This window comes from Scyliorhinus torazame, chromosome 10, assembly GCF_047496885.1.
Source record: "Scyliorhinus torazame isolate Kashiwa2021f chromosome 10, sScyTor2.1, whole genome shotgun sequence".
Classification (NCBI taxonomy): Eukaryota; Metazoa; Chordata; class Chondrichthyes; order Carcharhiniformes; family Scyliorhinidae; genus Scyliorhinus; species Scyliorhinus torazame.
In genome coordinates this window covers 1,904,859-1,921,861 of record NC_092716.1, presented here as the reverse complement: position 1 = coordinate 1,921,861, position 17,003 = coordinate 1,904,859, and the positions used below count along the sequence as shown (strand labels likewise).

At 50.2% G+C, this 17,003-nt stretch overlaps 1 protein-coding gene across 1 annotated transcript in view; it reads right to left on the bottom strand.

The window, feature by feature from the left end:
- galns (galactosamine (N-acetyl)-6-sulfatase) overlaps positions 1 to 17,003 on the bottom strand; it is a 142,809-nt gene that overhangs the window by 121,104 nt on the left and 4,702 nt on the right. Inside the window, exon 3 of the mRNA XM_072517730.1 lies at positions 13,880 to 13,954. Coding sequence (XP_072373831.1) covers positions 13,880 to 13,954 — 75 coding nt within the window. The remainder of the gene's footprint in view (positions 1 to 13,879; positions 13,955 to 17,003) is intronic.

Genomic DNA, 17,003 nt, shown 5'->3' with positions numbered 1-17,003 from the left:
CTCCACAAGCTTCTCAATCGCCGCCTTCATTGGCGCCAGCATTTCTGTCTTCAGCTCCGCAAAGCAGCGTTTAAGGAACTCCTGCTGCTCCTGCGACCACTGCGCCCACGCTGCTTGGTCTCCACCCGCCGCCATCTTGCTTTTCCTCCCTCGCACTTTCCGCTGCACCAGGATCACTTTCTTAACCGCTCCACTCCTGGTCCAATCCATATAGTGTCGGGGGAACCTTGCTGTCACCTTCCCACACTGGGAGCCATCGAACAATTGCTGTTGGGGCCCCTCTGAAGAGCCCAAAAGTCCGTTCCCGGCGGGAGCTGCCGAACGTGCGACAACCGGAAGTCCAACATTGACTTTTCAACAGGCCATTCAAATAGTGTTGCCCCGAGAGAGCGCAGAACGAGGATTGCAGGAGCTACAGGGAATGGAGATGCATGCCTTGGGGCGCAACCCCTTCCGTCCGAAAACGTCCCCTTGCACCCCTGCGATACCTTGGGCGAGGCGACACCGGATCGACGCCAGTGGCCGTCGGACATTCCTCCCCGAAGGGAGCCTTCTCCAGAACCAATGGATGAAGAGCCATGTCCGTGTCAGACTTGCAGGCGCCGACCCCGTCGCGGACGCCAGTCTTGGGGGCACCAGAGGTGCCGTCGTTTCGACCAGTGGCCCCCTTAAGGTGACAGTACGGGTCAATGGTCACCTGCTTGAGATGGAGTTGGACACTGGCGCAGCGGTCTCCGTGAGCACCCAGAGGACATTCGACCGCATCAAGCAGGGTATACAGACCCTTACATTAACCAACACACAGGCCAGGTTGGCCACCTACACGGGGGAACCATTGGACATTGCAGGAACTACGATGACCCCTGTTGTTTATGGACGCCAGGAGGGCGTTTCCTACTTATCGTGGTGCGCGGCCATGGGCCCAGCCTGTTGGGTCGGGACTGGTTGCGCCATTTGCGGTTGCAGTGGCGGCATATCCTCCAAACAGTTTCTGGAGGGTTGACTGAGGTGCTAGGACGATACCCAGAGGTATTCCAGCCCGGTTTGGAGAAAATAAAAGGGGCCGTAGCCCGTATCCAAGTCGAACCAGGAGCCACGCCGCACTATTTCCGGGCGCGCCCGGTGCCTTACGCCTTGCTCGAGAAGGTAGAAGGGGAGCTCACTCGTTTGGAGAGTCTGGGTATTATCAGGCCCTTCCGTTTTGCTGACTGGGCAGCACCAATTGTACCTGCAATGAAGCCAGATGCCACAGTTCCAAGAGCCGGTGCAGGCTCGATGGGCCGAATGGCCTCCTTCTACACCGTAAATTCTATGAGTTCGCTTGTGCGGCAACTATAAACTTACAGTGAATACGGCTTCCCGACTTGACCAATATCCAATGCCTCGCATAGAGGATCTCTACGCGAAGTTTGCAGGCGGACTCTCGTTCACAAAATTAGATATGAGTCACGCCTACCGACAGTTGGAGTTGGACCCTGCCTCCCGGCCATATGTAACGATTAATACACACCAGGGCCTGTATGAATATACACAGTTGCTCTTTGGGGTATCCTCTGCCTGCGCTATTTTTCAATGCGTCATGGAGGGCATTTTGAAAGGTTTACTGCGTATTGCTGTCTACTTGGACGACGTTTTGATTACAGGGACGTCGGAGCAGGAACATTTGGAAAATTTGGAGGCTGTCCTTAGATGCTTTTCAGAGGCTGGAGTCCGTTTACGTCGCACAAAGTGCGTATTTCCGGCGAAGGAAGTAGTCTACCTAGGTTATCGGGTGGACCGCGAAGGTTTGCACCCCGTCGCAGAGAAGGTGCGTGCAAATCAACAGGCCCCCGCCCCGACTGACACTTTGCATCTTCGTTCTTTACCCGGCCTCATAAACTATTACGGGAAGTTCCTCCCCAATCTGGCAACTACTCTGGCCCCGTTGCACCTTCTGCTAAAGAAAAATCACACCTGGGTTTGGGGTCAGCCGCAAGAAACCGCTTTCCGGCGGGTAAAACAACAATTGTCGTCGTCTGGGTTACTAACCCACTATGATCCTGGAAAGCCTTTGCTCATCACATGTGATGCATCCCCGTATGGTATTGGGGCCGTCCTGTCCCACAAGATGGAGAACGGGGCCGAGCGCCCGATAGCTTTCGCCTCCCGCACATTGACTGCAGCGGAAAAGAAGTACGCGCAGATCGAGAAGGAGGGCCTGGCGGTGGTCTTTGCGGTGAAACGCTTCCACCAGTACACCTGGCCGCCACTTCACTATCGCGACTGATCATAAGCCTCTGCTGGGACTTTTCCGAGAGCTTTTGACAAGGTGCCACACAAAAGGTTGCTGCATAAACTAAAGATGCATGGCATTGAGGGTAAAGTGGTAGCATGGGTAGAGGATTGGTTAACTAACAGAAAGCAGAGAGTGGGGATAAATGGGTGTTTCTCTGGTTGGCAACCTGTAACTAGTGGGGTCCCTCAAGGATCAGTGTTGGGCCCGCAGTTGTTCACAATTTACATAGACGATTTGGAGTTGGGGACCAAGTGCAATGTGTCAAAGTTTGCAGACGACACTAAGATGAGTGGTAAAGCAAAAAGTACAGAGGATACCGGAAGTCTGCAGAAGGATTTGGATAGGTTAGGTGAATGGGCTAGGGTCTGGCAGATGGAATTCAATGTTGCCAAGTGTGAGGCTATCCATTTTGGGAGGAATAACAGCAGAATGGATTATTATTTAAACGGTAAGATGTTAAAACATGCTGCTGTGCAGAGGGACCTGGGTGTGCTGGTGCACGAGTCGCAAAAAGTTAGTGTGCAGGTGCAACAGGTGATTAAGAAGGTTAATCGAGTTTTGTCTTTCATTGCTAGAGGGATGGAGTTTAAGACTAGGGAGGTTATGCTGCAATTGTATAGGGTGTTGGTGAGGCCACATCTGGAGTATTGTGTTCAGTTTTGGTCTCCTTACCTGAGAAAGGACATATTGGCATTGGAGGGAGTGCAGTGGAGATTCACTAAGTTGATCCCAGAGTTGAGGGGATTAGATTATGACGAGAGGTTGAGTAGACTGGGACTGTACTCATTGGAGTTTAGAAGGATGCGGGGGGATCTTATTGAGACATATAAAATTATGAAGGGAATAGATAGGATAGATGCGGGCAGGTTGTTTCCACTGGTTGGGGAAAGCAGAACTAGGGGGCATAGCTTCAAAATAAGGGGAGGTAGATTTAGGACGGAGTGTAGGAGGAACTTCTTCACCCAAAGAGTTGTGAATCTCTGGAATTCCTTGCCCAGTGAAGCAGTTGAGGCTCCTTCTTTAAACGTTTTTAAGAAAAAGATAGATGCCTTTCTAAAGAATAAAGGGATTCGGGGATATGGTGTACGGGCCGGAGAGTGGAGCTGAGTCCACAAAGATCAGCCATGATCTCATTAAATGGCGGAGCAGGCTCGAGGGGCCAGATGGCCTACTCCTGTTCCTAGCTCTTATGTTCTTATGAGAGGATAAGCCAATACCACCCATTGCTTCCGCACGGATCCAGCGCTGGGCTTTGTTGCTCGCTGCATACGAGTATTCTCTGGAGCACAAACCAGGAACGCAGATAGCGAATGCCGACGCACTGAGCCGATTGCCTTTATCGACCGGCCCCATGTCGACCCCCACGACCGGTGAGATGGTTGCAACCCTAAATTTTATGGACACCTTGCCTGTCACGGCATCACAGATCCGTGAGTGGACCCAGACGGAGCCAGTCCTGTCAAAGGTTCGGCACATAGTCCTGTATGGTGGGCAGCATAGACAGCTCCCAGTCGAGTTGCGGGCATTTTCCTCCAAGCTGTCAGAATTTAGCGTGGAAGATGGCATCCTCTTGTGGGGGACTCGTGTGATTGTCCCGGAAAAAGGACAGGAGCTGATACTAAGAGACTTGCACAATGGGCATCCAGGTGTGACCAAAATGAAAATGTTGGCCCGGAGTTATGTCTGGTGGCCAGGCCTCGACACTGACATTGAGAAGGTGGCCCAAAACTGCTCCATTTGCCAGGAGCATCAGAAGCTTCCGCCGGCCACGCCCCCACATCACTGGGAATGGCCGCGCTTGCATGCGGATTTCGCCGGCCCTTTTCAAGGATCCATGTTCCTTTTATTAATCGATGCCCAGTCTAAATGGTTAGAGGTGCATAAGATGGTAGGCACAATGTCCTGCGCAACAATCGAGAAAATGCGTTTGTCTTTCAGTACGCATGGCCTCCCCGAGGTGCTGGTCACGGACAACGGCACTCCGTTCACAAGTGAGGAGTTTGCGAGGTTCATGAAGATGAACGGCATACGCCATATCCGCACTGCCCTTTACCACCCGGCTTCAAATGGGTTGGCAGGGCGCGCAGTGCAGACATTCAAACGAGGCCTAAAGAAGCAGTCTCCCGGGTCAATGGACACGAGACTGGCTCGTTTTTTGTTTTCATATAGGACCACCCCACATACAGTGACTGGGGCAGCTCCCGCAGAACTCATAATGGGCAGGAGACTTCGCACCCGCCTTAGCATGGTTTTCCCGGATATTGGCGCAAAAGTACGCCACACACAAGAACGGCAGGGACATGGTTTTTCTTGGCATCGGCCGATTCGGCAGTTTGCGCCCGGGACCCAGTGTTCGTTCGGAATTTTTCTGGTGGTGCCCAGTGGGTTCCTGGCGTAATCTTTCGCCAAACGAGCCCTATCGCTTACCAGGTACAAGCCCAGGGTCGTCTCCAGCACAAACATGTAGACCACGTTCGGTCCAGAAGACCATCCCTTCCAAAGAGTCCCCGCCCCCGGAGCTCATTTCTACAGCCACAGAAACCAGACACAGTGGAAAGTATTCCTCACAATCTTCCTCTGGTGCCGCACTCGAAGCCTGCGCAGGTCGTTGCAGAACCGCGCGGAGATAGAGATGCCGAGATGACGGAGGCAGTGGACTCCGACTCCGAGATGGAGACACAGGACGCCTCAGAGGGGGAATCCTCGGGCCCACGGGCCGTGGATGTACAACCGTTACGCCGTTCATCACGGAAGCGCCGTTCGCCGTCTCGTTACACGCTGCCCGATCCAGCGTACAAATAGTGTCCGGCCTGCGGCAAAACGGGTCCGACGCCCTCCTTCGCCAGGCTCTTCGGTGGATTCCTTGGACTTTGGGGGGGGAGGGATGTTATAACCTGCCTGTTTACCATTGGCTGGGGACAATTGGCAATCCCACAATCCTTTGGGAGTATGAGCTTCCCCAATGAGGGGGGCGCAGAAATCATTAGCAGATTCCCTGCTAATGTAAAGCTGGCCAGTTTGGAACCGGCTAGAGGAGAGTGAGCAGCAAAGGAGTTGCTGCTGTTGTGTATATATATGTTATTGTAAACAAATGTTATTTCTTTCTATCCTTCAACCCATGCTGGATTCTTCATGGCCCCCACAAAACCACTCTATCCAGGCCTTGCAGTATCGTGTACGTTTCAATAAGATCCCCTCTCATCCTTGTAAACTCCAACGACCCAGAGTCCTCAAACGTTCCTCATACGACAAGTTAGTCAAGGGATCATTCTTGTGAACCTCCTCTGGACCCTTTCCAAGGCCAGCACATCCTTCCTTAGATACGGGGCCCAAAACTCACAGTACTCCAAATGGGGTCTGACCAGAGCCTTATACAGCCTCAGAAGTACATACTGGTCTTGTATTCTAGCCCTCTTGACATGAATGCTAACATTGCATTTGCCTTCTTAGCTGCCGACTGAACCTGCACATTAACCTTAAGAGAATCGTGAACAAGGACTCCCAAGTCCCTTTGTGCTTCTGATTTCCTAAGCATTTCCCCATTTCAAAAATAGTCTATGCTCAGATTTCTCCTTCCAAAGTGCAGAACCTCACACTTTTCCACATTGTATTCCATCCACCACTTCTTACCCTCGCCACCTTCCCTGCCCACGCAAACGACGAGACCAGCCGAGCCACCCCTCGAAAAAATACTATTGGCAAAAAAGACCGGTAGACACTGGAACAAGAACAGAATCCGTGGCAAAATTTTTATTTTACTGCCCGCACCAGGCCGGCCAAAGGCAAAGGGAGACTACCTCACCTCCCCAAATCCTCTGCCACCTTCCCTACCATGCTGGAGAAATTTAGCTTATGGAGTCATGCCCAGTCCCGCGCTACCTGCATCCCTAAAGTGAGTTGTCAACCACCCAAAATGGCAACCCCTTCATTCCCGCCCCTCCACCCAAAAGAGACACGACAAAACACTTTCACTCTTCCCTAAATTCAATTTATACACCATAAGTCCCAAATTTCCCCAACAACCCCATTATGTCCCTCACCGAGTCCGTGATATACAGCAGTAGGTAATCTGCATACAGAGACACCCTATGCTCAAACCTCCCCGACCACTATCCCCCTCCATAAGCCCAAGCTCCTCAGAGCAATTGCCAAGGGCTCAATTGCCAACGTGCATCCTTGCCCCCTTCCCCAGAATAGTGGGAAGTACCCCGACTGCATCTCATTTGTCCGCACACAAGCTGTTTGATCCTTATTTAGCAATTTTACCCAAGCCAAAAACTTAGGCCCAATCCCAAACTTCTCCAATACCGCAGATACTTCCACTCTGTCAAATGCTTTCTCCGCATCCAACGCCACCACCACCTACAACTCCCTCCCCTCAAGGGCAGCACGGTGGCACAGTGGTTAGCACAGCTGCCTCTCGTCACCGAGGTCCCAGGTTCGATCCCGGCTCTGGGTCACTGTCCGTGTGGAGTTTGCACATTCGCCCCATGTTTGCGTGGGTTTCGCCCCCACAACCCAAAGATGTGCAGGGTAGGTGGATTGGCCACGCTAAATTGCCCCTTAATTGGAAAAAATTAATTTGGTACTCTAAATTTATTTTAAAAAACAAATAACTCCCTCCCCTCTGCCAGAGAAAGCACCACATTCGGCAGCCGCCGCATGTTCGACGACAGCTGCCTGCCCTCGATGAACCCCGTCTGATCCTCCCCCACCACCTATGGAAGACACCCCTCCAGCCTCACCGCAAGCACCGTCGCCAATAACTTGCCATCCACATTCAGTAGAGAAATGGGTCTAAACGACCCATATTCCACCGGATCCGTATCCTTTTTCAGTAACAATGAAATAGTTGCCTGCCTCATAGTCTCAGGTAACCCCCCTTCGCCATCTCATCCTCAAACATTTCCACCATCAGCAGGACCAACTTGTCCTTAAACATTTTATAAAACTTCACGGGGAACCCTCGTGGCCCCAGCGCCTTACCTGACTGCATATTCCTGATCGCCACCCTCACTGCCTCCAACCCTAACGGCTCCTCTAACCCTACCCTATCTACCTCCAGTCGATCCAAAAACTCCCTCATCCCCGACTCATCCTCCGGCCACTCCGACTTATATAACCCCTATAAAAGTTCACCAACACCCTGTTCACCTGCTCCAGAGCACCCATCACCCCTCCTGTCCCATCCCTAATCCTCACAATCTCTCTCACTGCTGCCTGCCGACAGAGCTGGCCCGCCATCAATCGACCGGCCTTCTCAGCATACTCATACGCAGCCCCCCCCTCCTCTCGCCTCAATTGCTGAGCCACCCTGCCCATAGACAGAAGGTCAAACTTCACCTGCAACTCATTCCTCCTCATCAATAGCCCTGGTTCTAGATCCCCCTGTACCTTCCATCCATGTCCAAAATCTCCCCTATCAGCCGCTGCCGCACCTCCCTATCCATCTTCGCCTTAAATACCTCCCCCCTCACTACCGTCTTCAATGCCTCCCAAACCACTGACGACGAGACCTTCCCATTTCGATTAAACTCCACATACTCCTCCATCACCCTCCCCTTCCTGATGCAAAAGCTTGGGTCCACCAACAAGCCCACATCCAGCCTCCACGCCGGTCTCTGGGCCGGCCCCTTCTCCAAGACCACATCTACCCAGTGCGGTGCATGATCTGATATCCCGATCGGCGAGTATTCCGCCTCCTTTACCCCCGCCAGCAACACTTTCCCTACCACAAAAAAGGTGATCCTCAAATATACCTTGTGTACTGAGGAGAAAAACAAATACTCCCTGTCCCGTGGATACAAAAATCTTCACAGATCTGCCACACCATCTCCTTCATAAACCCCCCCCCACGAGGGGGTCAGCGAGTGCGGACGAGACTGATCCATCATTGCATCCAGCATCATATTCCAATCCTCCCCATTATCAGTTGGTGAGTATCCAAGTCCGGTATAGCTGTTAACATCCTCCTCACAAACCCAGCGTCGTCCCAGTTCAGGGCATACACACAGACCAACACCACAACCTCCCCTCCAACGCAACGGTCACCATCACATACCTGCTCCCTTGATTCCCCACCAAATTCTCCATTAGCTGACCCACCAGTACAGCCACCCCCGTGCCCTACTATCAAAGCCAGAAAGGAACACCTGGTTCACCCAGCCCTTCCTCAGTCTCATCTGGCCCTTTACCCTCACATGGGTCTCCTGTAACAGCACCATGTTCGCTCTCAGGCCCTTCAGATGCGAGAAAACTCGCGCTCTTTTCACTGGTCCCACTAACCCTCGTACGTTCCATACCACCATTTTGACTGGGGGTCTCTCACCCCCTCTGCCCTCCCTACCGGCCATGACCATCCTTCCAGGCCCCACCTCATAGGCAAGACCCTGCCTGGCCCTAGTCACTGCTGCCGTCCCCTTTCCCAGCAACCCCTTCGCCATTTCCTCTTGAAAACACCTCACCCAGTATCACCCCTCCCCCCACCAAGGTCCCATTCACTAGCCAACATAGCATTTGCTAGCGCGATGGCCTCTGCCAGAGCCCTCTCCCCACATCAAAAATGAAACCAGGGGCAGCACAGTGGCGCAGTGGTTAGCACTGCTGCCTCACGGCGCCGAGGTCCCAGGTTCGATCCCGGCTCTGGGTCACTGTCTGTGTGGAGTTTGCACATTCTCCCCGTGTTTGCGTGGGTTTCGCCCCCACAACCCAAAGATGTGCAGGGGAGGTGGATTGGCCGCGTTAAATTGCCGCTTAATTGGAAAAAATCTAAAAAACATCAGACGTCCAAATTCAGTCCAATCCCAGGACTTTGGCCTTCACAAACGCCTCTGCCTCGAAATATTAAACCAGGCCAGGTGTCAGATGTCTCGGTGGGAGAGCATTTCGGTGACAGTGACCACAACTCCTTGACCTTTACCATAGTCATGGAGAGGGATAGGAACACACAGTATGGGAAGGTATTTAATTGCGGAAGGGGAAATTATACTGCTATTAGACAGGAGCTGAGGAGCATAAAGTGGGAACAGTTGGTCTCAGGGAAATGCACAACAGTAATGTGGGGGTTGTTTAAGGAGCACTTGCTGTGAGTGCTGGATAGTTTTGTCCCACTGAGACAAGGAAGGAATGATAAGGTGAAGGAGCCTTGGATGACAAGAGAAGTGGAGCTTCTAGTCAAGAGGAAGAAGGAAGTTTATGTAAAGTTGAGGAAGCAAGGATCTGACTCGGCTCTAGAGGGTTACAAGGTAGCCAGGAAGGAACTCAAAAATAGACTGAGGAGAGCTAGAAGGGGGGGCATGAAAAAGCCCTGGCGGGAAGGATTAGGGAAAACCCCAAGGCGTTCTATACTTATGTGAGAAATAAGAGGATGATCAGAGTGAGAGTAGGGCCGATCAGGGATAGTGGAGGGAACTTGTGCCTAGAGTCTGAGGAGATGGGGGAGGCCCTAAATGAATATTTTGCTTCAGTATTCACTAGAGAGAGGGACCTTGTTGCTCATGAGAACAGCGTGAACCAGGTTAATAGACTAGAACAGGTTGATGGAATATTGTGTCCAGTTCTGGTCGCCTCATTATAGGAAGGATGTGGATGCTTTGGAGAGGGTACAGAGGAGATTTACCAGGATGCTGCCTGGACTGGAGGGCATGTCTTATGAAGAAAGGTTGAGGGAGCTAGGGCTTTTCTCACTGGAGCGAAGAAGGCAGAGAGGTGACATGATAGAGGTGTACAAGGTGATGAGAGGCATGGATAGAGTGGATAGCCAGAGACTTTTCCCCAGGGCGGAAATGGCTCTCACGAGGGGACATAATTTTAAGGTGATTGGAGGAAGTTACAGGGGAGATGTCAGAGGTAGGTTCTTTACAGAGTGGTGGGTGTGTGGAATGCACTGCCAGCAGAGGTGGTGGAGTCAGAGTCATTAGGGACATTTAAGCGACTCTTGGACAGGCACATGGACAGCAGTAAATTGAAGGGGTGGAGGTTAGGTTGATCTTAGATTAGAATAAATGGTCAGCACAACATTGTGGGCCGAAGGGCCTGTACTGTGCTATGTTCCATGTAATAGTCTCTGCCATTGTACGTGGCCCTGAACTTTACCGGATAGACCACACCAAGCCGCTCAGCGTCTTCTCGATCTGTTTTGCAGGAGCCACATTTCCGGCATCCTCCTCTGATTGATGCACCAGCTGCCCGATTGGAGCTAATGTTGCGCTTATACAACGCCGCTTTAGTCTGTCTGAAGGCTGCTCTTCTCCTTGCCATCTCCGTCGTCAAGTCCTGGTATATACGTAACCATTGCCTTCCCACTCCACCTCACGCCTCTGCTTCGCCCACCTTAGCACTCTCTCCTTCACCTGAAAATTATGGAAACAGATGATCACCACCCTCGGTTGTTCATTCATCCTCGGTTTCGGACGGAGTGACCAGTGGGCCCTGTCCAACCCGTACTGGGAGGGCTCCTCTCCCTCTGCATCAGCTTCGCCATCATATCAGCCAAGTAGTCTGTAGGCCTCTGGTCCTCCGCACCTTCGGGCCCACCCACGATCCTCAGGCTATGACTTTGCGACCTGTTTCCCAGATCTTCCACCTTGGCTCTCAGCCCTCTGTTGATCTGTGCCACCCTCTGCAGCTCCTCATCCACCGAGGTGAAATGGTCACCGTGCCGTGACAAGGCCTCCTCCATCCCTTTAATTTTCACAGTAACTTCATTGCAGTTTTAATGGAAGCCTATTGTGACACTAATAAAGATTATTATTATTTCTCCCCCTGCTCCCACAACATCGTTGAAGTTCTCACCAGCTCCTCTCTCACCGGGGTAAGGGTCTCGCCCACCCACGCCTTAAGAGAGCCCATCATCATCATCTGATGCTTTTCGAAATGCTTCGAGAACTGCCGTTCAAATTCCCCAGCCATCACCTCCGTCATCTTCTCCACCGTGACAGGCTCTCTCTCACCCATCTTCCCTCCTGCTGCACCCCTCACAACGGTCGGAGGCGGACGTTCGCTCGCTGCCTTCTTCCCTGGGTTCTTCTTGACGGTTTTTGACACTCTATAAATGCCCAAGATCTTCCCACAGATCCTCACAAACAAATCTTCACCAGAAACTGGACTAAAAAGGCCATAAAAAACAGCTCTGGCAGGAGCCACCAAACATGTGACCTCCACCTACATGCTGCAACGGGAAGTCCCGACTTTCAGTTACCTGTAACCTTGTCAATCAGATCCATGTTTAAAGTCATCTGCGTGTGCATAAGGAGTTTGATGTATATTTAAATTGTGGAGCCACTCTCTGCTCACTTTCTGATGAGTCGCTCTCTCAGTGAGACTGACTTTGTGATCATGGTGATCAGCCAAAAATCCAGGCGTAGTTCCATGAATTCCCTCATTTCCCCTTCAAACACAAGAGTCCGTGATCAAAAGTCTCGCACACCGATCCGTTCAGAGATTTTTACTACAAGTTATTTAAATCTCCAAATAACAACAAAAAATAAAAAAAATATTTTAATTTACAATTTTTACATTAAATAATACAGATGTGGCAACAATGAATGTGACATTTATTAAAGTAACTATCGAGAATCTATTGTGGACATGGTGTGGGTCATGAAAGTTGGCCATTTTGTAAAAGTGGGTCGCCAGTAAAATAGTTTGAATAACACTGCACTATCGACACGCAAAGGTCCCCTAACACAAACCTCCATTGCTTCTCAAATTCCACCACCAAGATGCCAGAGAGCATATCGGCCGTTATTGGAGAGCCTCAAGAAGCCTCCGAATCTGTCGACGAATTTCTATCAACAATTTCTTTGCCCTGGTCTTTCTTGGCATTTCCCTTATGTGGGCACCTTACACCATCGATCAGATGGGAATTTACACAGAAATATCCCCAGAAACTAGGCAAAAAGGGCCAAAGATGAAGTACCCGGAAGGGAGCCACTGCAATTCGAGTACCGCCACAACCGGTCCACAGCATACGCCATCTCCCTGGCCCTACACCCATCCCCAGAGCATCTCGACAACAAGGACTCCTATTCATTGACTACAGCTCCGCCTTCAACACCATAATCCCAGCCAAGGTCATATCAAAGCTCCAAAACGTAGGACTTGGCTCCTCACTCTGCAACTGGATCCTTGAGCCATGTGGGGTGGAAAGAGGGGAATAGGTTGGTATGCAGGGTATGAGGGCTCATGGGGGTGCGTGGGAGGCTTGGATGGGGAATGAAGAGTGTGTGAGGAGTGAGGGATTAGGGCTAGAGAGCTGTTTTTAGTTTAACTGTTTTTATTGTAATTGGAACAAAGCCTTTGGAACTGTGTGCCTCGCAATTGGCAGTCCCCACAACTGCCCTGCATTGCTTCCAGGGGCGGTGACCAACTCCACTTTGCACTCCCTCAACTACCCCCCCGCCCCCCCAACAGAAATCCGGCCAAATGGGGTACTTCCTCCTGAGTTGGGTATGCAGAGAATTTTCCCAACTCTGGAGCAAGATTCAGCCTCGTCTCTCACACAGAGACAGTGTCTGACACATACCCATGCTTCCTCTCATTTACACAAAGGGACTGCTCTGACATACAGTCTAACTTTCTCTGAAACATGCATGCAGGCGTACTCTCTCCTCAGACACACACTCTCACACTTGCTCACATTGTACGACACAAGTGGGCTCACAGACATGGGCTTGCTTACATTCGCACACGTCACCGACAAGCGACAAGGACTTGAATGTACTTTGTTGCTAATGTTTGGTTGGCTCTTAATTTGGCTCTGTTTAATTACGTTTGCTCAAGAGTTGCCAGGTATCTTTCGACACCGCAACAAGGTTCAGAACCGAATACTGATCAATGACTCAATACACCAGTTAGTAAGTTCAAAAGCAATGCTCATTTATTTACACACACACAGTCAAATCTACTCATGCATGAACTCTACAAACTAAGCTACCACTATTACTAAAGCCTATACTTAGCTTCGGGCGCCCACTCAGTCAGAGGAACAATGGCCGTTGCTCGGTTCTGAGGCTGCTGAGTTGAGCTGTTTACAGGGTAGCAACTAGGAGCGTCTATCTCGTAGCGTGCGTTGACTTGGAACTTACTTGGTCTGCTGTAGCTGCTAAGCTGGTCTCTCTCTTCGCCGAGAGCCAAAGCCAAAGGAGGAAGATTCTCCCTTGGGGAATATCTTTTATACTAAAAAGGGCTTCGCGCGCTTTTGGGCGGGCCTTAAACTTGACCTCAATTAATTGGGCCTTTCCCCAATCATTCGTATCGATCTTCCTCCAATAGAGGGGTGGTTCCCTGATTGCTGGGCGTGTCCGAGGTGACCGTTGGTCTGCTTTGTCTTAGCCTCTTCTGGCGCCGGGGTGTCTGCCTTAACATTGTGGATCTAAATGTTTCCCTTTTGTCCCCGGAGATGGCTCATTAGTATGTAGATTGCTTGGTAGTTTCTGTCTGAGAGTTCAAAGTTCTAATCAACAGACAGACCTTGCACCTGCTTGTTTCTTAGCATTGTCCAATTTTCCCTGCAGTCTTTGCAAGTGTCCATTTTGTAATCGCGACGTGGCCATCCCAGATAGCTACAGCTTGTACGATAACCAATTGTGGACTAACACTTACCGTTTCGAGCGTGAGCATTCGTGGTGTAGAAACCATTTCTGATAGGGAGACGCCCAGTCAGTAATGCAGCACGGGCTATGGAGAGAGTACAAGGGAAATACTTCACTAAATTTATATACTTTTAAAAAATAATTGTGCACAGTGCATTTAAAGTAAAACTTCAAACATTAATAAAGCGTCTGTGCCTAATCCAAGATATCCCGCACCTCTCATTGTTTGTTAAAAGTTTAGAGTACCCAATTCTTTTTTTTCAAATTAAGGGGAAATTTAGCGTGGCTAATCCACTAATCTGCGCATCTTTGGGTTGTGGGGGTGAGACCCACTAGGACATAGGGGCAAATGTGTCAACTCCATACGGACAGTGACCCGAGGCTGGGATCGAACCTGGGACCTCGGCGCTGTGAGGCAGGAGTGCTAACCAGTGCACCACCGTGCTGCCCCTGCCTAATTGTAAACCAAGAACCCCACACTGTAACACTCTAATATATCCCACACCCCTCACTGTAACACTCTAATATATCCCACACCCCTCACTGTAACACTCTAATATATCCCACACTCCTCACTGTAACACTCTAATATATCCCACACTCCTCACTGCAACACTCTAATATACCCCACACCCCTCACTGTAACACTCTGATATACCCACACCCCTCACTGTAACACTCTGATATATCCCACACTCCTCACTGTAACACTCTAATATATCCCACACTCCTCACTGCAACACTCTAATATACCCCACACCCCTCACTGTAACACTCTAATATATCCCACACTCCTCACTGTAACACTCTAATATACCCACACCCCTCACTGTAACACTATGATATACCCACACCCCTCACTGTAACACTGATATACCCACACCCCTCACTGTAACACTCTGATATACCCACACCCCTCACTGTAACACTATGATATACCCACACCCCTCACTGTAACACTGATATACCCCACACCCCTCACTGTAACACTGATATATCCCACACCCCTCACTGTAACACTCGGATATACCCCACACCCCTCACTGTGATACTCTGATATACCCCACATTCCTCACTATAACACTCTAATATATCCCACACCCCTCACTGTAACACTCGGATATACCCCACACCCCTCACTGTGATACTCTGATATACCCCACACCCCTCACTGTAACACTCTGATATACCCCACACTCCTCACTATAACACTCTAATATATCCCACACCCCTCACTGTAACACTCTAATATATCCCACACCCCTCACTGTAACACTCTAATATATCCCACACCCCTCACCGTAACACTCTAATATACCCCACACCCCTCACTGTAACACTGATATACCCCACACCCCTCACTGTAACACTCTGATATATCCCACACCCCTCACTGTAACACTCTGATATATCCCACACCCCTCACTGTAACACTCTAATATACCCACACCCCTCACTGTAACACTCTAATATATCCCACAACCCTCACTGTAACACTCTAATATACCCCACACCCCTCACTGTAACACTCTAATATATCCCACACCCCTCACTGCAACACTCTAATATACCCCACACCCCTCACTGCAACACTCTAATATATCCCACACCCCTCACTGTAACACTCTAATATATCCCACACCCCTCACTGCAACACTCTAATATATCCCACACCCCTCACTGTAACACTCTGATATATCCCACACCCCTCACTGTAACACTCTAATATACCCACACCCCTCACTGTAACACTCTAATATATCCCACAACCCTCACTGTAACACTCTAATATACCCCACACCCCTCACTGTAACACTCTAATATATCCCACACCCCTCACTGCAACACTCTAATATACCCCACACCCCTCACTGTAACACTCTAATATATCCCACAACCCTCACTGCAACACTCTTAATATACCCCACACCCCTCACTGTAACACTCTAATATATCCCACACCCCTCACTGCAACACTCTAATATATCCCACAACCCCCACTGCAATACTCTAATATATCCCACAACCCTCACTGCAACACTCTAATATATCCCACACCCCTCACTGTAACACTCTAAAATATCCCACAACCCTCACTGTAACACTCAGATATACCCTACAGCCCTCACTGTAACACTCTGATATACCCCACACACCTCACTGTAACACTCTGATATACCCCACACTCACTATAACACTCTAATATATCCCACACCCCTCACTGTAACACTCTAATATACCCCACTCCCTTCACTGTAACACTGATATACCCCACCCCTCACTGTAACACTCTGATATACCCCACACCCCTCACTGTAACACTCTGATATACCCCACACCCCTCACTGTAACACTCTGATATACCCCACAACCCTCACTGTAACACTGATATATCCCACACCCCTCACTGTAACACTGATATACCCCACACCCCTCACTGTAACACTCTGATATACTCCACACCCCTCACTGTAACACACTGATATAACCCACACCCCTCACTGTAACACTCTGATATACCCCACACCCCTCACTGTAACACTGATATATCCCCACACCCCTCACTGTAACACTACCCCACACCCCTCACTGTAACACTGATATACCCCACACCCCTCACTGTAACACTGATATACCCCACACCCCTCACTGTAACACTCTGATATATCCCACACCCCTCACTGTAACACCCTGATATACCCCACACCCCTCACTGTAACACTGATATACCCCACACCCCTCAGTGTAACACTCTGATATACCCCACACCCCTCACTGTAACACTGATATACCCTTCACCCATCACTGTAACACACTGATATACCCCACACCCCTCACTGTAACACACTGATATATCCCACACCCCTCACTGTAACACTCTGATATATCCCACACCCCTCACTGTAACACTCCTATACCCCACACCCCTCACTGTAACACTCTGATATATCCCACACCCCTCACTGTAACACTCTGATATATACCACACCCCTCACTGTAACACACTGATATACCCCACACCCCTCACTGCACACTCTCTACCAATAGGGGTCTGAATGTTCGAAAGTTGTCTCTATTCAAGACTGTGATGGCCGCTGTTTTGTTCTATTAGGGAATCAAGGAATATGGCGAGT